At 36.6% G+C, this 22,979-nt stretch overlaps 9 protein-coding genes across 9 annotated transcripts; 5 read left to right on the top strand and 4 right to left on the bottom strand.

The window, feature by feature from the left end:
- Positions 1-94: 94 nt before the first annotated feature.
- Positions 95-685, top strand: C9374_003829 (uncharacterized protein; the record flags this gene model as incomplete). Its single annotated transcript, XM_044693400.1, has 2 exons — positions 95-400; positions 500-685. The coding sequence occupies 2 exons, from the start codon at positions 95-97 to the stop codon at positions 683-685; spliced, it is 492 nt and encodes a 163-aa protein (XP_044555959.1).
- A 91-nt stretch (positions 686-776) lies between these two features.
- C9374_003828 (uncharacterized protein) lies at positions 777-5,560 on the top strand (the record flags this gene model as incomplete). The annotated part of the gene is made up of 2 exons (XM_044693399.1): positions 777-1,084; positions 1,138-5,560. The coding sequence occupies 2 exons, from the start codon at positions 777-779 to the stop codon at positions 5,558-5,560; spliced, it is 4,731 nt and encodes a 1,576-aa protein (XP_044555958.1).
- Positions 5,561-5,626: 66 nt separating this feature from the next.
- C9374_003827 (uncharacterized protein) lies at positions 5,627-7,060 on the bottom strand (the record flags this gene model as incomplete). The annotated part of the gene is made up of 2 exons (XM_044693398.1): positions 5,627-6,816; positions 6,982-7,060. 2 exons carry the CDS (start codon positions 7,058-7,060, stop codon positions 5,627-5,629), a joined length of 1,269 nt encoding a protein of 422 aa, XP_044555957.1.
- A 199-nt stretch (positions 7,061-7,259) lies between these two features.
- C9374_003826 (uncharacterized protein) lies at positions 7,260-8,463 on the top strand (the record flags this gene model as incomplete). Its single annotated transcript, XM_044693397.1, has 2 exons — positions 7,260-7,642; positions 7,749-8,463. 2 exons carry the CDS (start codon positions 7,260-7,262, stop codon positions 8,461-8,463), a joined length of 1,098 nt encoding a protein of 365 aa, XP_044555956.1.
- Positions 8,464-8,566: 103 nt separating this feature from the next.
- On the top strand, positions 8,567-10,470 carry C9374_003825 (uncharacterized protein; the record flags this gene model as incomplete). The annotated part of the gene is made up of 3 exons (XM_044693396.1): positions 8,567-9,300; positions 9,483-10,009; positions 10,061-10,470. 3 exons carry the CDS (start codon positions 8,567-8,569, stop codon positions 10,468-10,470), a joined length of 1,671 nt encoding a protein of 556 aa, XP_044555955.1.
- Positions 10,471-10,561: 91 nt separating this feature from the next.
- On the bottom strand, positions 10,562-12,919 carry C9374_003824 (uncharacterized protein; the record flags this gene model as incomplete). Its single annotated transcript, XM_044693395.1, has 3 exons — positions 10,562-11,022; positions 11,123-12,289; positions 12,385-12,919. 3 exons carry the CDS (start codon positions 12,917-12,919, stop codon positions 10,562-10,564), a joined length of 2,163 nt encoding a protein of 720 aa, XP_044555954.1.
- Positions 12,920-13,206: 287 nt separating this feature from the next.
- C9374_003823 (uncharacterized protein) lies at positions 13,207-19,264 on the bottom strand (the record flags this gene model as incomplete). The annotated part of the gene is made up of 6 exons (XM_044693394.1): positions 13,207-13,755; positions 13,822-13,958; positions 14,040-14,088; positions 14,146-17,567; positions 17,623-17,949; positions 17,998-19,264. 6 exons carry the CDS (start codon positions 19,262-19,264, stop codon positions 13,207-13,209), a joined length of 5,751 nt encoding a protein of 1,916 aa, XP_044555953.1.
- A 1,256-nt stretch (positions 19,265-20,520) lies between these two features.
- Positions 20,521-21,459, top strand: C9374_003822 (uncharacterized protein; the record flags this gene model as incomplete). The annotated part of the gene is made up of 1 exon (XM_044693393.1): positions 20,521-21,459. One exon carries the CDS (start codon positions 20,521-20,523, stop codon positions 21,457-21,459), a length of 939 nt encoding a protein of 312 aa, XP_044555952.1.
- A 129-nt stretch (positions 21,460-21,588) lies between these two features.
- C9374_003821 (uncharacterized protein) lies at positions 21,589-22,950 on the bottom strand (the record flags this gene model as incomplete). The annotated part of the gene is made up of 1 exon (XM_044693392.1): positions 21,589-22,950. The coding sequence occupies one exon, from the start codon at positions 22,948-22,950 to the stop codon at positions 21,589-21,591; it is 1,362 nt and encodes a 453-aa protein (XP_044555951.1).
- Between the last annotated feature and the right edge of the window lie 29 nt (positions 22,951-22,979).

Below are 22,979 nucleotides of genomic sequence, written 5' to 3'. Positions count from 1 at the left end.
TGAAATATTACATGTAATATTTCCTCCATTCCAACCAACAAACTACTGTTCTCTGCGATCGATTTCTGTTCAAAATGTTTTCGTGAACAAAAAAATGGCTTTTCTTTCATCACTTGTTTCAGTTCGGGTCGTGTTTTATGTGTTGCGGTTGTTGGTTGTGTGGGCTATTCGCAAAGGAAAATTCACATCTCCGAATTCAGTATTACCTCATGGCTTGCAAATGTTAGACACACCTGCATTAACAAGCGAGAAAGATGAAATTAAACGAACATCCATTCAAGCGCTTGAAAAATTGGCCGGATTAAATATTAATTCGAATGATCCTAGCCACACAACATTGTTGGTGGAAGAAATCTTTCCAAAGCAAAAGACGATTTTAAAATCGTCACAATTGAAATGCGTATGTTTTGAATTAATTTATGGTCACACAATTCTTTGATTCACACGACCGTCTCAATATTTTCACAACAAATGTTTGTAACACTTTCCAACAAAACAGAAAAAGTGTGGATATGATCAATTACACAAAGGACAAGTTCGTGAGTCTGGAGGACTACTTTCCAAGCTATTTAATATTCAAAATAGGATGTTTATTACTATTACCTGCTCAAGATGCAGTTTCACAGAATATTACGAAACCTCTCAAAGTGTCGTCTCTGATGTTGTGGAAATGATGTTAAAATAATCAAGTATCTAAGCGATTCAGAACGAAAGAAATAAGAAGGAAAATTCCGCCAAAATTTGTTACAAATGGCGGCGCGCCAACTACAAAAAAAATGCAACAAATGCCACCTGCTTCAGTCGGAGAGAAATATCCAACCCAACCCATTCCTTCGGCAGAGGTGGACCCTATACATGAAGAAGATAGTTTTTTCGTAGACAATGTCTATGAAGATAAACATCAAGCATCATCATCGGCAGATACAAAGAAAGTTTCTTCATCTCCAACAAATCCTCATTCCCAACAACACATCATTTCCGCTAACGTTTTAAACATTAGTCCAATCATGCCAACCAATACAACCTCGGTACCAACTCCATCCCGAAAGAATAATCCTTCGTCGAAAAACGAGGCTTCGCTTCCGTAAGTACTTGCATAACCTGATTCGTAGTTGATCATACAACCATTCTAATTAGAAAACTGTCATCCCTAACACAAAAACCAAAGTCACCCTATGAAACTAGACCTCAAACAGCCCCTCCAAAGAAGCCTGTACTACAAAAAACACCGTCTAAACCAAAGCCGGAGGAACCTACAATTGTAAAACCATATTATATCGACAGAAAGAAACCATATGATGAGAGTAAGGTAAAAGAGTTTATGAAAAAGAAACAGCAAGAGCTTATACAGCAAAAGGTTGAATCTAAGAAAGCAAAGGAGGAAGCAAAGATAAAGAAAGAGCAAGTGTTGCAAAAGCTTGAAGCATATGTGCAAAAAGTAATTGTAAAGCCTAAGAAGAAGTCAGTGTCTCCGAAAAAGAAATCAAAGAAGATAGAAGTTCATCAAACTGTCACAACTGTTGAAAACCTGCTTAAAAAACGAAGCAAAACACCTCCTTCAACCGCAATACCTCCATCTTCTATCAGAAAAGAAGACAAGCCAAAGAAAAAGAAGACCAAAAAGATTGGGTCTGACAAAAAACAGCACTTCGAAGTGGAGAACGAAGAGCACACTAGGCCTTTTTCAGTTCCTTTAAATGATCAGGAAATGAATGTTTTTCACAGAACAACGCAAAGAGAATTCTTATATGACAACGAAATTCAACAGCACAGAAACATTTTCATCCCAAGCAACAACTTTCAACAACAGATTCATCCTCCCCCATCTCACAAGGAATCAAAACTTGTAATAGTTAATACTCAGCCACAAGGAAATACTCCTGATGTTCAAATACATCATCCAGCACACCGATTTGCATGGATTGAGCAACAACAACAACCAAGAGTGTTAAATGACCATCCAGAGGACGTTGACGTGGCTGCTGAGAGCTACCAACACAAATCTCAATCCACACCTCCAATAATTCAACAGTCTGTTGAAACCAATGAATCATCAGCACCATTATTTATTATGAATAAGAACAGATCTCCTCAAAACACGGAAACCCGTCTTGTACATTCAATTTCTTCAATTTCATCTTCAACTCACACACAAAATCCAGCAATTGAAAGCGATGAAGAGATATTACAAGAGACCGAGACTGAAACCTTCAAAAGTAGATATAATTTCCTTGGCTTAGAGCCAACACAACCTCTTTCAGCTGCACATTTACAATCTTCACCTTCTCCTTCCAAAGACACACCTCAAAGCAAAAACTCGAATTCTAAAGTACCTTCTCCCATTGAAATTTCACACCACAAAACATCCCCTCAAAACATTATTGAAAGATTGGATTTAAGCAGACTCCATAACAATGGCAATCTTTCACCTAGGTCTTCCTTATCTCCTCGACTAATGCAACCCAAGAGTCCGACAGAATCAGAAATTTTATTTGTAATTAACGCACTAGCAAGAAAAAGTCGAAAATTACAAGAAGCAGCCGCTAAAAAGCATGAAACTAAAGATGTTAGCGTTCAAGGAGTGAGCGAAGAAATATCTGTACATAAACTGAAAGATGCTCAGGTAAACACCACACCTCAACAAACTAAGAACCTAGAGATGGATAGGCAAAGAACCATAATGTTAGAAAAGAAGCTGGAAATGGAAATCAAGCAAGAAGAAGAGTCTCTATCGTTGTTGGGAAAGAAAGCAGAAATGTTAATAACTTCAAGCCAACAACTTTATGAAGATTCATTTGGGGATTGTACTTCTTCTGAGGATGTCATCAGCATTTCCACTGAGTATGAAGAAAGGGAGAGAAAAATTGAAGCTATGAAAATGGAGCTTAAAGCTCTCCGCATTAAGAAAAAGAAGCAAGAAGCAAAGTTGCAACAATTGATTAGATCCAAAAGAATTGAACAAAAACTTAGAGAGGTTAAAAATGAGTTAATTATGCAAGACAAGAAACTTGGTGTTTCATACGACAGCGAAACAACTTCCACGGACAATGACTCAATTCTTCTTTCAAACTCAGGTAGAAGAAGAAAGCTCAAGAAACAACAAGAACAACAAGTAGATGGCACTCCTCAACCGAATATTGACGAAGAAGGTCTAAAGAAACGAATAGAGAGCGAATTAAAAGAGCAACTCACAAAAAAGATGGAAGAAGACCTTGTTAAAAAGAGAAAAGAGGAGGAAGAGATTATACGTAGAAAATTAGAAGAAATTGAAGCTGATAGAAGACGAAAAGATGAAGAAATGAAACGTAAAATGGAGGAAGAGTTGGCACGTAAACATGAAGAAATCAAACGATTGGAAGAGCAAAATAATTTGAAAAAGAGGTTAGAGGAAGAATCTCTCAGAATGAAAATGGAAGAATTGAAAAAGCAAGAGGAGCTACTTAAACAGAAAGAACGAGACCTATTGCTTCGAAAGCAAGAAGAAGATTTGCGACGACAAAAAGAAGAAGCTGAACACAAAAAAGAAATAGAACGACAGATACGACAAGCCCTGGAACAAGAAATGAAGATGAAAAAAGAACATGAAGAAGCACTTCTTAAACAGCTTGAAGAAGAGCAAAACCTTAGAAGAAAGCATGAACAAGCTCTCCAACAGAAAATTCAAGAAGAAGCCAATCTTAAAAAACAACTTGAAGAAAATATTCTTTGCAGAAAAAAGATGGATGATGAAACTCTCTTGAGACAAAAAGCACTCGAACAAGAAGAGTTACTGAGAAGGAACGCAGAGAAAGAAGAAGCCCTGAAGAAAAAGCTTGCACAGGAAGAAATTTTAAGAAAGCAAATTGAACTCGAACTAGAGATATCTAAAAAGAAGGAACTAGAGCTACAGCGACAACAAGAGGATCAAACAAAGATGCAACAGCTGATGCTCGAAGAAGAAAAACTTAGATCTATGTTAGAAAATGAAGAGAAAAAACGAAAAACGCTCGAACAATTAGCACAAAAGCAAAAAGAGGATGAAGAACATCTAAAATCGTTGCTTGAAACTGAACGGTTAACAAGCAAGAGACTAGAGCAACAAGTTAATGAGAGCAGGATGAGACTCGAAGAGCAAGAGCGATTAGTGAAGCTAAAAGAAGAGCAAATGAAACATAAGCAATTGGAGCAAGACGAAAAGCTTCGCAAAGAAATCGAACAGGCGACTAAACAAAAGGAACAAGAATTAAAACGCAAAATTGAGGAAGAATTCAAGCAAAGAGAGGAGCATTATCGACAGCAGCTGTTCAAGAAGCCTGAAAATAAGGAAGCTTCTGTTGAGACTGAAACTGTGTACGAAGATGTAAAGAACAACAAATGGAGCACAGAAGAAATTACTGATGAGGATCAGCAAAATTTATCAGAAATCGAGGATCATCAGCCAGTAGATGATGCAGAGGTCGTAAATGAGGAAGTGGTGGAGGAAGTAGACACATCTGTAACTCTCTCAACAGAATTAAGCAGCACTGTCGACGACAAACAGAATGACCATAATATCAGTATCTCCAGCAATGAATTTGAGAAAGAAGAATTCACAACTGAGCATGACGTTGTATCCAACAAGCTTACAAACGTCTTTGACGATACAGTCCCAACGCCTCCATCACGTAATATTGAAGATGATCTTGCATCGTTAGATTCTCTCAATTCTTCTTTCAATTCGTCTTTTAATTCACCAGAACAAAACACTGACGTTTTACCTGCTCATTCTGTGTTGTTAAAAGAGTTTGACAATTCTGAGCATGGAGAAGAAGAGGAAAGCTTTGACGACCACTATATAGACAATCATGATATTCATCTTATTGACAAAGAGTTAGATCATATCGACGGAGATGATGATAACATTTTTGCTTCTAACATTGAACCAAAAGATGACGACACAAACTTCCAAGTTTTCACAAAACTTGGGTCAGCTCCTGTGTTGAAGGAAGCCCAAAAATCCACAAGTGTTATTCAAACGAAAGAGTATATTGAAACATTGGTGAACTCGTTTGTGAACGCAAGCGGAGTTGAAGCTTTTAAGACTGTGGGAGCTGTCTGTCCTCTTATTGAAAGATCTATCCTTGAAAGTAGTGCAAAGCCCAACCAAGACGCTTTTGATTTATTGATACTTGAAACATTTAACACGTACATCACGGAGTACAACTCCATCATACAATCAGAACATGCTGCTAATGCCTTTAAGGGTCACATATTTGGAAGAGTGGAAGAAAGCACCAGAAAACGAAAAACCATCTACAACAAAGTGCCTGACATGTCACCTTTGGACTTTGCTTTTGAACGCTTGATGATTGCTTATGAATTTTCAAAGAACGAAAAATTTGTCGATCATACACTTCTTGACATTGAAAATGAATATTTGCCAAAACACTCAATACCCCTAATTCCCGGCGTTGTGCAACCTCTAGAAAAGTGGAAATCTACCAATTATGAAGAAGAGTTTGTTAAAACATTTATCACTGACCAGCTGTTTGACGAACTGTTACTGGACACAGCTCAAAGTCTCTTTAACGTTTTTGAATAAATTATTCCTGGACATACTTTGGTAATTTTATGCTTTTAATAATTAATCTTTCAAAAATTCTCTAACTTAGTTATTCAAAATAGTGGTGTTTGAGTGTATCTTTTTGTTGACTCTCTTCTCAACACCATACAAAATACGATCAAGTAGAGCGCTTACTGTGAAAACACCTCCAATGATTGCGCATAGACTGGTGAGGAATTGAATGAATGACTTTCTATCTTCCTTCATGTGCACCATAATTGGTGACAAATCGTAAATGAAAAATACTCCTGGCACAACATTTGGGTGTAATCTATTCTTTGGTCTTACGTGCTGAGTCACAGAGTATTGATTTGTGATGATAGGATTGGCAGCTCCATATTTTTCAAAAATGGTTGGAACTACTTTAACAAAGTATTGGAAAAGAGCAGATTCCCCTTCAACAGCTTGTCCAGTCTCTGGATTAAACCCAATAATTTTACGGGTACCATCAAGTGGATTAACAAGACCAGGAATTTGTTCACCAAAGCCTAACGAGTGAATAAAATGGCTAGTATTGTAGTGATCAACTTCATAATTGGTATAGTCATGCATGTGTTGTTGAGCTTTAACAAATGATTTTCCTGGAGCAAAATGGAAATTACCAGCCACCTTATTCACTAAAAAGTAACCATGTAAATTACAACCTTCTTGCTTTGAGTATTTCATTTTACGGTCCATAATTTCCTCATAACATTGCTCGATATCTTCATTTGGTGTGAAAGCCCATCCCACTCTACGATACGCTTCACGGACATCATCACAAGTATTGCAACATTGAGTAGCATCTCTATTAGCTCCATAGCAACTACCACAATAATTTGGATCTTTAACTTTCTTAGCCTTTTCAGCACGTTCACGATCCTTTTCAGATGAATTAACTAAATCATGTTTAACAGCTCCTTCAGCAGCCTTGATAGGAGATGGTTTTTCATCTTTTGGCTCATTGGGTGAAATTTGTTCAGCTGGTTGGTCAATAATAGGTTTTCCATCCAATGTTAATCTCATTTTGTAAATTGTGTGATAATCCAAATGAACATGATGCTCTCCACTCACATCCATAACATCCAAACTTAGAGCATCACAAGAGATTGCAGGAAATGTAATATTAATGTATATTGGTATTTTACGTTCTTGTTGTGTATCAACATATAATTGATCATATCGCTCCACTTGCATGTACAAGTAAAGTTCTCCGAATACCAATATAAAAATTACAACAAGCGAAATGATTGAAACTAGTGATCATTTAGAAAAGATACAACATTCCAACCATAAAATGATCATAACGTAAATAATAATTATGATGAATATTATTACATCATAATCCGATCAAGTGATATTATGATCAATTAATTCCTCATTCCAATCACATAAATTACTATTCAAATATATATACTTACTCAACCCTCCTCCTAGAGTTTTCACCCGAAAGTCATCTTGAGTTTTAGGATAGAAATCAAAATTACGCAATCCTTGCATTTTTTCTTTCCTCTTCAACGTCATCATCTCGCAAGTCATCATATTCTGCTCAAGCCCCACATGATTTATCAAATATTCTCAAAAAGCTGATTCAAACACCCTCTCACAGTGTACGATAAGCGTAAACAACAACTTCCTCATTGAATTCAATCAATTCAGAGGATTCTCATGAGCAATTTTCATCAAAAAAATCATCCTCATGAGCACCACAACGACAACAAACGGAACGACTCCTCTGGTCCAGGGACCTACCACACAACAAACCTCATCATTCATTTCAACAAAACATGCATCACCTTCGGAATTCACTCCATTGCAACAACGATACAAGGGACTCAACACCATGATTTCTGGAGTGTTTTCTGGAGCCATGGCTAATTTTGTGCTTCATCCATTGGATTGCATCAAGATTAGAATGCAGGCCAATGATCGTGGAGTGAAGAGAACGACATTTGTTGGTCTCAAAGATTCTATTAAGGTCACAAAAGCAATTTATTTGGAAGATGGATGGAAGGGATATTATAGAGGGTTGAGCAGTGCAATGATAGGGGCTGGTTTGGCATGGGGATTATATTTTACAATGTACGTATTGGTGTGAGATGATACTATTATTTATTTGGAAATTATTTGCATTATTGATGAATCATGATATTAATCAACATATTCTTGTTAAAATTATTTCAAAAAGATATAATTCAAAAAAGTACGATTATGAGAAAGAATATGGAGTCAATCAAGTTCCAACTCTTCAATTAACTTTTTGTGGATTACAAGCTGGTGTTGTGACAAATCTATTGACACATCCCATTTGGCTGATAAAAACACGATTACAACTTCAAAATTCAGTAGATACTCTCCCATCAGTGGGAACCTCTCATCACTTACAAAATATTAAATATAATGGTAATTGGGATTGCTTTCGAAAGATTATCAAATATGAAGGTGTTAAATCACTATATATAGGACTCACACCAAGCATGTTACTCATTTCACATGGTATTATTCATTTTGTGTGCTATGACCGAATGAAATCGATTTATCTCAATTATAAGAATGAAAAACGTCATGAATCGCAAGAGACTCTTTATCACCTTAATGGAACTGAATCTTTTATTTTGGGATTTTTAGGAAAAGGAATTGCTGGATTTGTGACCTATCCTCTTCAAGTGGTTAAAACTCGTCTGCAAGATAAGAGTAATTATTATCATCAAGAACGATACAAGAGTTTCTCAGATGCTCTTGTTAAAATATACAAACATGAAGGATATAAGGCATTCTTTAGAGGAATTGTTCCACACGTGCTGAAAGTGTCGCCGAATGGAGCCATTGTGCTGATGTTGAACGAACAAATAATGAAATTGTTATATTTGGCAGAAGAGAAAAAATTCAAACAAAATCATTAATTATTTTACAGATTTCGGAATTTGTTTTTAATATTGTTGCTTGTTCTAAAAAAGTACTTTTTAAAAAAAATACCCTAAAATTGATTACCTTGTCTTTGGCAGCATGAACTCATCTTCAAATAATAACCGTGAGAACCACAACGGATCGGATCATCAACCTGGTGTTCCAATAGTTACCGTTAGTAATGAGAACACTAACGCACATTCTTCCAACCATAGTTCTAGAACATCCTCTCCGAATACCAATGCCGAGAGTTCTCAACAACAATCATTGTTATCCACCTCTTCGTCGACCAGCTCTTTGGGAGGAATGAAGAGAGTTAAATCTATAGAATTCTTACATCTCGGGTACGAGCATCATGATCCTGGTGAATTTGTAAATTCTTCTTTGAGAAGAAAAAAGAATCAAAATTCAGAATCAATGACACGAGTAGTTTCTCATGCAACACTCAATTCACTTCCTCCTCATTCTGAGACTTCATCATGGGTTGTCTCTCTACAACCACTTTTTGAAAATTATTTTAATGCAGAGTTGCATTCTATTAAAGATCAACAAACACATTTGAATAATACTGTAAGAAGAATTGTGAAGAAAATCACAGAAAAGAAACAGCCGTTGGAGTCATTCTTTGTGGTAGACTTGTCACATATTGTGCGACAGATTGAAAGATGGAAAAAGGCAATGACTTTTACGACTCATGGTCCATGTGTTGCGAATTATGGTGGAATGGTCAGACCCATGTACGCCGTAAAATGTAACCCTAACGAGAATATTATTAAGATTGTGTACCTAATGGGAGGAGGTTTTGATTGTGCTTCACAACAAGAAATCTCCTGGTGTGTAGACTGTGCAGAGAAATGGACACATGGCTTGAAAATAATCCTCAATATTATGATTCTCTCACTGTTGTGAACCCTGAGCTGACATTGGAACAAATCAAAAATAGACGTTTTAATCCAAGCACTGAGATAATATTTGCACATCCCTGCAAACCTGTTTCACACATTTTATATGCTAGCCAGCACGCCGGAGTCGAATGGACGACATTAGATTCTGTTTGTGAAGTTGAAAAACTTGCCGAGCATTGGAAACATTGCAAAGGTATTATTCGTATTAAAACGGATGATGCCCATTCTGCGATTGGATTTTCTGAGAAGTTTGGAGCTACCAAACATGGAGCGATAGAAATAATGGAAAGAGCAAAGGAATTGGGAATTAATTTAGTGGGAGTCAGTTTCCATGTTGGAACGAATTGTGAAGATGTCCAATCGTATGTTAAGGCTCTTCGTGACACAGCTGAACTTTGTAAAACCGCAAAGGACCATTTTGGGTTTACTTTTAACTTGATTGATATTGGAGGAGGATTTATGAGCAGATTGAAGAGTGCTTTACCAATGGAAACTGTTGCAAATGAGATTATTCCTCTAATCACGGAATCCTTTGCTCGATCTGAAATCACTTCGCAAAACGATCTTGTTGATAGAAGCACTGTCAGAATTATTGCTGAGCCAGGGCGCTATGTTGTATCAAGATCCCATACCTTGGGTAAGTAGTTGTTCCCTGTCACAAAGTCATGATACTATATTCCCTATGTAGTTTGTCATATTCACACAAAGAAAGATTTACGTGAAGAAAATGCCATTCGTGTGGCTGAACTTCTTCAGCAAGGCGTTGACGTTGATTCATTACCACTCCTTGACGATTTTCATTATTACATTGATGATGGTATTTATGGTAGCTTTAACAATGTGGTCTATGATCATGTTCAGTTGGTGGTTAATACTGTAATGACCAAAAAGGCCAACAAGAATCAAGAAAAGCATCCCTCAACATTGTGGGGCACAACCTGTGATTCTCTTGACATTTTATTTAAGGGTTATCCTTTACCGGAATTGTCATTGGGTGATCATTTGTTTTTCCATAACTTTGGGGCCTATACTACCGCCTCTTCTTCAGAATTTAATGGTTTTAAAAACAATAGGCTGCATTACATTTGGAGAAATTAATTTATTGGTGAAGTTGGCTTCACTTGATAGTGTATGTTTAGTATTGTTGACCTAAGTTCATGCAAAATGACACTTCAATATATTTCAACATTTATTCCAACTCTTCGCTTAAAGGTTGAATTTCAGTATTTGTTGTTGATCTTGGAGATTGTTTTTTTCGTACAATGATGATAAAAACAATATTTGTCACTAAAGAAATGGCCAAAATCAACCCCATCAATACCAACACAACCATCAATGTTGTCCTTTCACCAGAGTTAGAGTCAACTTTAGCAATCTTCACAGTATTTCTCTTCAAATAATTCACAGCTAATGCGTCTTGTGCAATTAAAGGTTCGAGCTTTTCTCTGACCTGTCTATTGTATTCATTCACCCATTCAATTTCTTTTTCGCTAAGAATAGAGATATCAATAAGGGATGGTTGAATAGGGCAAAATGTGATCTGCTCAAACTCCAAATACGTCTTGTTGTTGAAATGATGTGGAGTTTGACTTTCCCTCACCAAATATAAATTTTCAATTCGAACTCCAAAATTTCCTTCTTCGTAGTATCCTTTGAATCGCGACACCACAAATATATCACAGTATTAGTGTATTCATGGTGTGAGTGGTATGGTATTAATCATGACATCATCTCATCTAATAACACCTACCTGGCTCAATTGTCACATCATAGGTTTTCATAAATCCAAACACTGGAATACCAATTCCATGAGGACCTTCATGCACATCCAAACAATGTCCAACACCGTGTCCTGATCCATGATCATAATTTAATCCATCAGCCCATAACGCCTTTCTTGCAAATACATCCATCTTATCTCCAGGAAATCCCTCTGGAAATATTAATGAACTTAATGCAATCTGTCCCTGCAAGACTCGTGTGAAACTTTTCTTGACATGATCTGTTGGAGTACCAAAATGTACGGTTCGTGTCATATCTGTCGTTCCATCCAAATATTGACCCCCACTATCTAAAAGATAGACATTATTCGTAGATATTTCTGAATGTACTTGTTCAGTAGGTGAATAATGAATAATTGCTGCATTTTCTCCATAACAACTAATGGTTGGAAAACTTGGACGAAGGAAATATTCACCTTCAGCTCTGAATTTTTCTAATATTTGAGCTCCTTCATATTCATTAATTTTCTGTTGTTGATTCAAGAGAGCATCTTCGAGAAATGCCAAATAACGAACCACAGCTGCTCCATCACGTAAATGACAATTTTTAAATCCCTCTCGTTCAATATCGTTTTTGTAAGCTTTTTCTAAACGAATGAAACTATTTCCTGTTTTGATGATGGATTGAATGGAAGAAAAGGTTGCATAATTACAAAATTGAGGATCAATAAAGGTGGTTATAGAGGGAATATCGATCGTTTGATTTTGCTCAGTAATGGCAATTACAAATTCCATATAGGAAGAATAAGGCTTGACGGTTACACCCATGATTTCAAGATTCAATGAAATGTTGGAATTTTCAAACTTTTTCGCATCTACAAATAAATACACTTGTTTCATGGTTACAATCAAATAACTAAAGAATACAGTATTGTACTCAATATCATAACCACGTAAATTGAGAAACCATGCAATTTCATCCAAAGCAGTCACAATATAAATATCCACTTTTGAAGCAAGCATTGATTTTCGAATGGAAAGAAGTTTATCACTTGCTGTTCGACCTGAAAATTTCTCATCCAAATGAAATATCTTTCCATTGGGAGGTGATGGTCTTGAAGTCCAAATCAAATCGATTAAATTTTGATAAATTAATTTAATTTGAACATTGGTATTCTGTAATTCTTTAAATTGATCTATCGCATACATGTAATCATGATAATGTTCATAATGTTACATATCCAATTGTTTAAAAAATAAAATATTCAATAAATCCATCATGAAAACTCACTCACAGAATATAAAGAAGGATCTACACCAACACTCTCATTTCCAATCGCATTCAAAGATAACCATCGAGTCATTGAAATATCAACTCCATCTTTCATGAGTTTCCAATATCGAAAATCTAATTGTTTTTGAGCTTGTTGCCAATATCTTCCATCTGTCCACAACAATGCAGAATCCAATGTCACCACTGCAGTTCCTGCACTTCCATCAAATCCAGAAATGTATGCTCTTCGTTGATCACTCGAGGCAACATATTCACTCATGTGAGAATCAGAGGTAGGAATGATATAAGCCCAAATAGAGTATTGTTTCATGAGTTGACGTAATTGATCGAGTTTTTGAGAGGGAGTTAAATCATTGAGAAATGAATGTTTGGAAGTGGTGATGGAGAATCTCGTAGATATGGATGGAGACACTGTGAATAGAACAAGAATCATGATGGTTGTGAATAAAAGCAACAATCGAGAGCAAGGTCTCTTTGCTTTGGACCAACGATCAATCATGATGATGGGAATAGGTGTGATATTTTGTGACATTTTTTTTAAAAACGAAAATATTGTTGTGCTCAAGTTCGTGCGAATCAACTACCTCTTTTTAAAACTTGCCATTCTCTGTAATTATAACATGAAAACGGAATGAATCATGATGGTAGTGAATCGTGACTATTAGTTTGTGATGTAATTGCAAAGTTACTATGAAGGTATGGCATCTTTCGAGTATTCACCTTCTTCAAAATTGTTGAATGAGGTTCGTTCATATATTCAAATAATAATTGTCCATAATGACTTCAACATGAGCAAACTGATAGCAATTGCCATATGATTCATTGAACGTTAGACCATGAGTGATAACTCTCTTCCAAAAAATAAGGTTTTGGTTCTCCATCCTTACTTAATCGAATATCTCCTGACCAAGACTCGGGAAGTTTGCAATTCGAATAAATGTCACATGCCTGTGAATAAAATCGACACATGGCAAGTACAAAAGGATTGCTTGTGGTACTGTCATTTCTAATTTGTTTGGTTAATTCAAGACATTGATCGAACTTTCTAGATTGAAATAACGAAACCACTTGAGATATTGTAGATTTTTCGAACAGATCTGCATTTTGGATAATGGTCTTCCATTTCTTGCCTTTGACAGCATATAAATCACGAGCAATGTGTTTGCCCTTCAAAATAAATTTTCCAATATAAATAATGTAAGCATCTTGATGGGGTATCTGACTCGAACCATTAATAACACTCTCCGTAACAATGATTCTTGATTTAAATGATCTTGAGAGTGATTCACAGCGCGAGGCAACATTGGTGCTATCAGAAATAACGGTAGCATCGAGTCTGTCCTTGTATCCAATGGTTCCAAGACTCACCTTTATGCAAGGTTTGATACGAGTTCAAAATAATCGCGTTCACAATAATAAATACAACAAACCTACCACGCCATTTGAAACGCCAATTCCCATTGTTACACTGTACACATTCTCAGTGTTGAATTTTTCTAATTCGGATATCATTTCCAATGAAGCTTTCACTGCAGACAATGGGTCAGGAAACAATGCCATAATACCATCACCTGAATTGGTTTGAATCATCATCAATAAACATTTCATCAATACATTTCAAGGTAAGAGCTAGGTCGACTTCTTTTACATACCTAATATCTTATCGATGAACCCACCATACTTGCTTATAGGAGGTGCTGTCTATGATGGTAGAAAATGTGTGAAAATGAATCAATATTGTGGAATTTCAAAACTTACCCTAAATAGCAGTCGATTCATGAAACTAAACCCTTCTTTGGCTGAAAGAGACTCCATCAATTCTGTAAAGCCATAAATATCTGAAAAAAGAACAGTCATTTCTCGCGAGATGGCGTCACCCGGTCTCACTTTGGTCACATGGCTCTTTCCAAGGAGCTTTAAAAATTCTGATGGAAGAAATCGAGCATAGGAGTTGTTGATCGAGCTGAAAATTTTAGCATTGTCAATACTAATAGAAATGATTAACTTGGCAGTGTTGAGCTTTTCGACTGTGAAAGAGTCTTCGATTTCTCTATTTTCGAGATAGATGCATCCAATCACGCTTTTTTCACGAATAATTGGTAAACATAATGCAGAGGCAATGTGAGAATTCTCAAAGTATGGGTCAATTTCCTTAGATTGAGAAAAAACTTGCTCATATCTCGTTCGTATTGTCCTGTATATCATTTTCCGAGGTAATCTATCAGCGATTTTGTCAATAGACGCTTCTTCAAGATTCAGGTGTGGCAATATACTCTCTTTTGGGTTTAATTCGTCAATAAGCTCTGCATCTAGATATATGTTACTATTTCTTTTGAGTAGTAGGCAACATCGGTTTGAGTCAGTTTTCTCATTCAACAAAGGTAAAATAGAAATAAATATCTCTTTGAAGTCAACTTGGTTGATTTCTGCAAATCTGGTCTTTGTAATGGTCGTCAATGCAAATTCTTGTTGAATGGTGGAGGAAGAGCTCATCGACGAAGCAACAGATGTACCCATTTCTCGTTCATAGGTATCTATTTGATTCTTATATTTCTCGCAAATATGGTTTACCATAAGAGATGCTCCCATTTCATTGAATTGCTCGTACGCGTTGAAAAAATACTTTCCAGAAATGCTGTCGAATAGATTAAGATCTTTGAATAACTCTCCCAATTTCAGGTTGCATAACTTCACCATAAAGTGGTTTCTTTCTTGAGTGGCAAGTGTCAAACTTTGTGTCATCAAATTGATAATGCTCCTGGTGTTGTCATGTCCAAACCGTAAATAGTCACAGAATAACTTTTCTGCTTTGATCAATGCAAATGGACTTGGGAAAATCAATGAATTACATTGACAGAGCCTTTCTAATCGTTGCAGGACGTCCTCAATGATTTTGTCACTTTTTTGAAGTCTCTCCTCTTGGTTGGCTATGTGATTCAATAGAATATACTTTTGAACAGCACAACAAATTAAACCCTGTGAAATAACCATAACCCACTCAACACACATTCCTAACGCTTCTTCTTTAAAATCAAACGTCTGTTCAATGCATGCAAACGATTCTTCCAATTGCTGTTGAAAGTAGAGTGAAATTGCTTTAAACAAGAAGTGCATACATCTAAAAACAGGATAGTGAACAATGTCACAAGTGTATGCAGGGTCAAAACTCTCCGCCTCACCACAAATGACTCTCTTCATCTCAAGGATCATGTTACTGGTATCTAAAAGGACACAGTTTCCAATGTCCTTAATAACGGCAATGCACTGCTTGCTGAGCTCAATAGAAGTTTTGATGTCAGAATTAGCAAAAAAGAAATGGTAGAAGGGGTAATAGGTTATGGTGAACACTCCGTAACCTCTATTGTTGTTACACTTGACTGTCAATAGAAAAGCTTCCTCCATCAAATTCCAAACTTCCAAGGCATTGATGTTTGGAAATAAAGCAAAGTCCATAATTTTCAGCAAGAGGCACGAGGACCAATGCTGCTGATTCTTGTATCGATTTCGTGAGATTTCTATCGAAGCTTCGATAAATATCGTCATCCTAGGCCAAATGTCATACGTACTCCAAAAATGAGAGCAGAGGGCGAGTAAAATAGGAGCATCAAGACACATTCCATTCGTGAGTACTTTTTCCATGCCTATCAACATGCAGGTCATAAAAATAAACCTGCTGTTTGGAGTATGCATGGTGTCTAGTGATTTCATATGGAAGATTGCTGGGCTACCCTGAGAAAGCATTTGTATAAAATACATATTCTCTGGATCTGTCATGTCAGGCAATTCTAGAACGTCCTTTTTGGTAAATTTAGGAATTAGATTCTTTTTCATGTCTTTCATCTTGTTGTCGATCCATTCTCGCAACACATCGACATTTCGATTCGAAGGGACTGTTAAAAACTTCAATTCTTCAAACGCTGGAAAAAAATGAGTCGTCAACAATTCAAACACGGCTTCGAACTTTCCTTGGGTCAAATAACACATCTCGAGATTATAACAAGCTTCAAAAATATGTAATCTGGTTTTTGCTTTTTTCAAGGCCGTATTGAAGATAGAGATTGCAGATTCAACATTGGTCACATATTCACAATTTCCATGTATCATAAAGAGTTCAAAAGTCGTCTGATACAGTGGTTCCATCCAAACATCTTTCTCAAGTCGTAAAATTTCTAACGACGTATTTGCGAACACCTTTGCTTGCTCTATTGCGCAGCAACTACTGATTGCTTTCTTGGCAGCCATTTTGTTCAATTCTAACAGGCGTCTACGTTTCTTGGGAGAATTAAGCATTTTGGGGTCTTTAGATCTGTGGTTTAAATGAACTACAATGTCAAATATTGCCTCTTCTAGAGCCATTTCACCAGCCTTAACCTTTTGTAACAAATACTTTCCGTATGTGTAATGGATTTTGGTTTTTTCTTTTTCTGATAATGACGAATTTGCTGCGTATTGTAATCGATCATGGTTGAATTGTAAAGTATGAGAGTTAATGTAGCTGATCCATCCTTCTTGAACTCCGTGTTCGAGACTTTCTTTCAGCCCTAAAGTAGAATATTCATCGTTCGTAAGGTTCATTAAGTGAAATAAATGTGGTAATAAGGCTTTGCATCCAATACATGAAGCATATGCTAGTGCTTTTTTAGTATCTGGTGGCATGTAATCAAATCGAATCAATAAAAAGTCAACAACATTTTGTGAATATTTCACTTGACCTATTTCTTCCAAATTCCATGAGATTGCCTGTAAGGTTCGGTTAAAAAATATTTTTTCTTCCTTGAAAAGTGTTACAAGCATTTGTTTCAAGAAGAATGGATTTCCTTTGGTCTTGGAATACAGTACTTTCGTGAGGTTTTCAGTGTCTCGTGGAGTTCGGTGTAGTGACACTGAGACCAAATTATTGCAGTCTTCTTCAGTCAGTTCTGGGACCTCAATGTCAGTTACTGGACCTCGAATGGATCGAGCTGATTTTAGAAAAATATTCAACGGGTGGTAATTGTTGTCCTTCACTTCATTATCTCTGTATGCAAATATCAAAAGCAAAGGAAATACTTCACAGGTTCCCAATCCCATCATTTCCTTTAATAACTTTATCGATTCGAAATCTATCCTCTGCACGTTATCTATGAAAATGGTTATTGGCTTGTGCTGCATTTGATTATATGCTTTTAACAGGAAAATGACTGATGTGAAATGTGAGGGTTTGATTAGAATAAACACTTGCTAAAAGATACGTACCTCCTTGAGAAAACCACTTGACTGCTTCCTGGTGTTCCTCCAAAACGAATGCGCTAGATCTGCTTTGATACGAAGGAAATAATAAACTAAAATTAGTAATTACTTCAGAAAGCATCTCAAGCTGTGTAATATTAAGCCATGCAAGAACATAGCTTTTAAATTCGGAAATAAACTCTTCTGTTTCTCCAAGTACAGTCTCGATGATCGTGCTAATGATTGAGGTAAAAGCAAAAAATGGCACGTTTTGATTTTGATCATACTTTGCTTCCAAGTACACAATTTTGTCCTTACATCGATTTCTAAACTCTTGCACAATACTTGTTTTTCCTATTATATTGTGTTATACAAAGCTATTAAGTTTCAAATGAATCTTACCGACACCACTATATCCTCGTACCATGATTAAGGTTGGTACTTGCATGTCAATCATGGTTTGCAAACGAGTATTCATTTCATCAATAATTGAATCCCTTCCATACACAACGAAAGGAATAGAAATCGTTGTTTGAACATCGTGTTGTCCTGGAATAAAGTTATGGAGGCAAGAATTGTCTTCTTTTTGGATGCATTTCAATATAATATCAAGATCAGCAATAACACCCTCCATGCAAAAGTATCTCTTGTCAAAGGATTTTTGAACCATCTTGTTAACAACTAGCGCGATCGCATGAACCACTGTTGCGAATGTGGAGTTTTCATCCTTAATGATTTCTCTTCGTTTTAAATTTTGATACAACGACTCTGGCTGCTTTGTGATGTGAGAGAATATATAATCTGAGCTTTTCACACAGTTATTGAACGGATGGTCTTTTGCAATCATTTCGAACAAGACAAATCCAAGGCTATAAATGTCACTATAAAACCCTAAGGGTTTTGGAAGGCGGCCAGTTGCTTCTGGAGACATGTATCGAACGTTTCCCTTTGGATTTGAGGTATATACATAAGGAGTGGACAATGGTAATAGCTCGCTCAGGCCAAAGTCAATAATTGTAACAGTTGATTGGCCCCAAATAATATTTTCAGGGGATAGATCGCAATGAACTACTCTCATCATGTGAAGTTGGTCAACACCTGAACATAATTTGATAGCTACTTCTAGAGTCTTTTGGAGTGTATCCAGGTCTGCTGTTGGTTTTTCCATAGTCAAACGTTTCAACGATGATCCAGATATATATTCCTTCACAATAATGAAATAGTCTTTAAGATAGGCATGAATTGAGGGAGCTACATGATTAGCTTTCAGACTCTTTTCTAGATATCTGGATATAGAAGCATCGTTTTCTAACTGAGATACAGATGACGGAGTTAATGACATCTTTACAATGTACACTGTGTCGCTGTCCAAAGGAAGAGACGAAGAGCCTTGATATTCTTGTGGTACGTACTTGCATGTGATCACAAGAGTTGTGTTACGATCGTAGTGAATAATTGGAGAAGTAAAATTATCCACTACAACCGGTAGAAAGAATGGAGGCAGTCCTAGGCTTAATGTAAAGTATTGATCATGTTTGGGAGTCAATTTCACAGAGACGTTGCTTCCATAAAAGTGACTTGCATCAACAATAAACGGTGCCTCTGATTGTGTGTCGTGTGCAGCAAAATCATGTTGGCTTTCAGAATAATCAGCGATTCGGGGAATCATTTTTCTGTAAGTTAACAATAATTCAAAAGTCAACCACTGTGTGGTACTACAAGCGCAACACAACTTCGAAATAAAGGTTTGGGTCTTCTTTTGGAGAAATTGAATTTGTGGACAATTGATCTACGCACTAGTTTCGGAAATTTTCTTTGATTACATTAACTGTTCCCTAATTGAACCAGTATATTGCATGCAGGGTTAACGAAAATCCGGTTGTATGCATTTGTATTTGCCAATCTATTTGTATTTACCCAAATTTGGATCCAGATTACATGAATAATGTTGTTGATGCAAAGTTCTTCATCAACTCAATAAATGATGATCAACGTTTGTAATTGCTTTAAATTTAAACCATTCTTAATAAATCTCAATTTGAAAGCAACCAATACGTTACGTTGCTCAAACTTGTTACCCTCTCCTTCTCCTCGAAGACAATCCTCATTCGGAGGGAAGAACAATAATACAAGTAATGCCTTGAATATGCAGCGTCTAGTGTTACGGCTCAAGTGAACATCTTCTTAATGGAATCCGAGAAGGTTGGTAAAACAACATTCCAACCACTACATACACTATCAGCATCTAAGAGCAATGGGAAATATGAACATGATGAATTTTCCAGAGTCAACCACGAATGACTTTTTAAAAGGAGGGCGTGCTTTCAATGATTTCATGGTTGTTTCTGCAGAATCAAAAATGAAACCAACCCGAATTCGATGCAATAGGATTAGTGGTGATCAAAGGTTGATTGAGGTTGCTAAACACCTCGAAGGTGTACAACGAAACTAAGAATCGTCTCTAGACCTATCGCTCATTCACCTTGCTTGGTAATTCCAACTCACTTTCGGAATCATGGAGCTGAATAGAGGAATACAATAACCAACTCGTTGCAAAGGCACAAACACAGGCTTCTAAAAGATTTTCCAAATCTAGTAGACATGGAGACGCTGTGAATAGAATCATGATGGTTGTGCAATGTAAGCAACAAAAGAGAGAACGGGTGCAACCTGTTGTGGCCTTTTAAAATTTTGTGGTCAACTTCACCTTTCAAACTTGGCTTCTGTAATGAACATGAAACGGAATGAGTCAAGACATGATGGTAGTAAATCAATTACCAGTAATTTTGCGAAGAACAACAATTTTAAATTAAACACGTCCTCACCACTGTCAAGTGGGAGTCTCTCAGTAATAAAATTTTTTTTATCCAATCAAAAAAATTTCCGAATTCATTTTTATTTTCGTTTTGAAAAAAATATTCAACAATGTCCACCACAACCACTACCCCAAAGCCAACTGGTGTTGATTTGTACGCTCGTTATGCCTTGTCTGGCGCTCTTTGTTGCTCCATCACTCACGGTGTTCTCACACCAGTAGACGTGGTGAAGACCCGTAAACAATTGGATCCTGTTGTTTATAACAGAGGTATGATTGCCTCGTTCCGTCAAATCATCCAAGCCGAAGGTCCAGCTGCTATCTGGACTGGTGTTGGACCAACTTTTGCTGGATACTTCTTACAAGGAGCTTTCAAGTTTGGTGGTTATGAATTCTTCAAGAAGCAATTCGTTAATGGTTTGGGAGTTGAAAAGGCTACTGAAAACCGTACTGCTATCTATTTGGCTTCATCTGCTTTGGCTGAATTCTTTGCCGATATTGCTTTGTGCCCATTGGAAGCTACTCGTATTCGTTTGGTCTCTCAACCAACATTTGCAAATGGATTATTAGGAGGTTTCACTCGTTTGTTGAAGGAAGAAGGTGTTATCCGTGGTTTCTACTCTGGATTCTTCCCAATCTTGTTGAAGCAAATTCCATACACAATGGCTAAATTCGTCGTTTACGAATTGTGTGTAGAACAAATTGTTAACATGATCGGAAAGCCAAAGAGTGATTTGTCCAAGTCTGGTCAAATGGGAGTTGATTTGACAAGTGGTTTGATTGCTGGTGCTTGTGCTGCTATTATTTCTCAACCTGCTGACACATTGTTATCTAAGATTAACAAGCAAAAGGGAGCAGAAGGAGCTTCGATTTCATCTCGTTTGATGGCTTTGGCTAAGGAATTGGGTCCACGTGGTTTGTTCTTGGGTCTCGGACCAAGAATTGTCATGGTTGGTGCTTTGACTGCTGGTCAATTCGCCATCTATTCAAGTATTAAGGCTGCATTAAATGCAACAGGTGGAACTGAGCTTCAAAAGATTAAAAAGTAAACATCAACTCGGTATTTATAATTAAGGAGTAATAAAGTTTTGGTCAAGCTTTCTTTCAAACGACGGAACAATTATTATGCTTCCATACTTTGCTTTAATTTTATTCATCACAACAGTTTGGTTCATCAATTATTCTTGTAGCTTGGCTTGAATTTTGGAAACAAACGACTCAATGGTCACAGCGTCAGGAAGTACAATGACGTTGTTTCTAGATGATGTATGGGTTGCAAATTCTTGAAGGGGTCTAGGAATGTCAATATCTCTATAAGCTTCCAAAAGCACCATTGGCAATATCCATAAAGTCGATACATTTTTGTTTTGTGACACCATCCGCATTAAACCAGACAAGGGCTGTCTTGATGAAGGAGTACCAATGACTATAATCATGTCACATTGTTCTGAAATATCACGCTCTCCGTTTTCACGAACTACCTTAGGAAAAGAGTCGTTTTCCAATATGATATTTGGTAGTAATCCACATTCTTTCTTGCTCATCATTTCGCATTTACCCTTACGAACATTACGGTCTGGAGAGTCTTTGTTTGGAAATTGTGCAAGTCCAGACGTAAAATCAAACTCTTTTCCACATACGTCACAATGAAATCCGTTTAAGATTCCCAAACAATTTACTACAATATCATCTCCTAACATCTTTTGTTCCAGTCCATCTATGTTCTCAGTATACACTCGTAATAACTTATTCTCCTTCTTGAGCTTGAGTAAAAAATCATGAATCATTGTTCCTTTGTTGTAAGCTTTGTTGAAGGTATTACGTAATTTTTGTAAATAATGTAATGTTGGAGCGGGGTTTGACATATATTGAGCCCAATTAAACAGATCGTCTACAGTATTCTCTTTGAAATCTTGGAGTTGTAAAGCTTCCATGGAGCGTCTCGAATTTGGTTTTTGTGGCTCGACTTGTATAGCTTCGTGTATGTTATCTTCCGCCGTCATTGGAGTGTTGGTGGTTGCTTTGTTGTCAATGTTGTACAAAATGTGTAAATCTCCGTAAACATGGCTTGTCAGAGCGTTGTTTTGTTGGTAATACTGAGAAGTAGCTTTCTCAAAAATGTCTTTGGGTAGTTTTGATTGTGTTGATGCAACAGGACCGATCATTGCTACAATACTCTTCTTTCCGGATATTAACTTTGTTGAAATGTTGATAGCTTCTTCCAAAGATAATTGATTTTCCAAAGCTCGTTGTTTCAGCCTCTCCGATAGGGAGACCTTTTCTATTATTCTTGATTGATTTTCTAATTTTGAATAACCCATATCATTGTCATCATCATTGTCATTTATTTCTTCATTGTTATTTATATGCACAATGGAACTGTATTTTCTCGTAATATTTGGAGAAAGAAAATTAAATTGTTGAAAATCATAATTCTTTTGAACCCTTCCGTTATGATGATGATGAAATAATTTCAACAAGACCCCACCACATGATTTTTGGTTGGTGTGGATGGCAAGGCTTTGCACGAGCTTGTTCATTTTTTAATTTCTTTCGTTTGGGCTGAAAC

The sequence above is a fragment of the Naegleria lovaniensis genome (assembly GCF_003324165.1).
Source record: "Naegleria lovaniensis strain ATCC 30569 chromosome Unknown tig001, whole genome shotgun sequence".
NCBI classification, from domain to species: domain Eukaryota; phylum Heterolobosea; class Eutetramitea; order Acrasida; family Naegleriidae; genus Naegleria; species Naegleria lovaniensis.
This window is presented reverse-complemented; position numbering and strand designations above follow the sequence as displayed.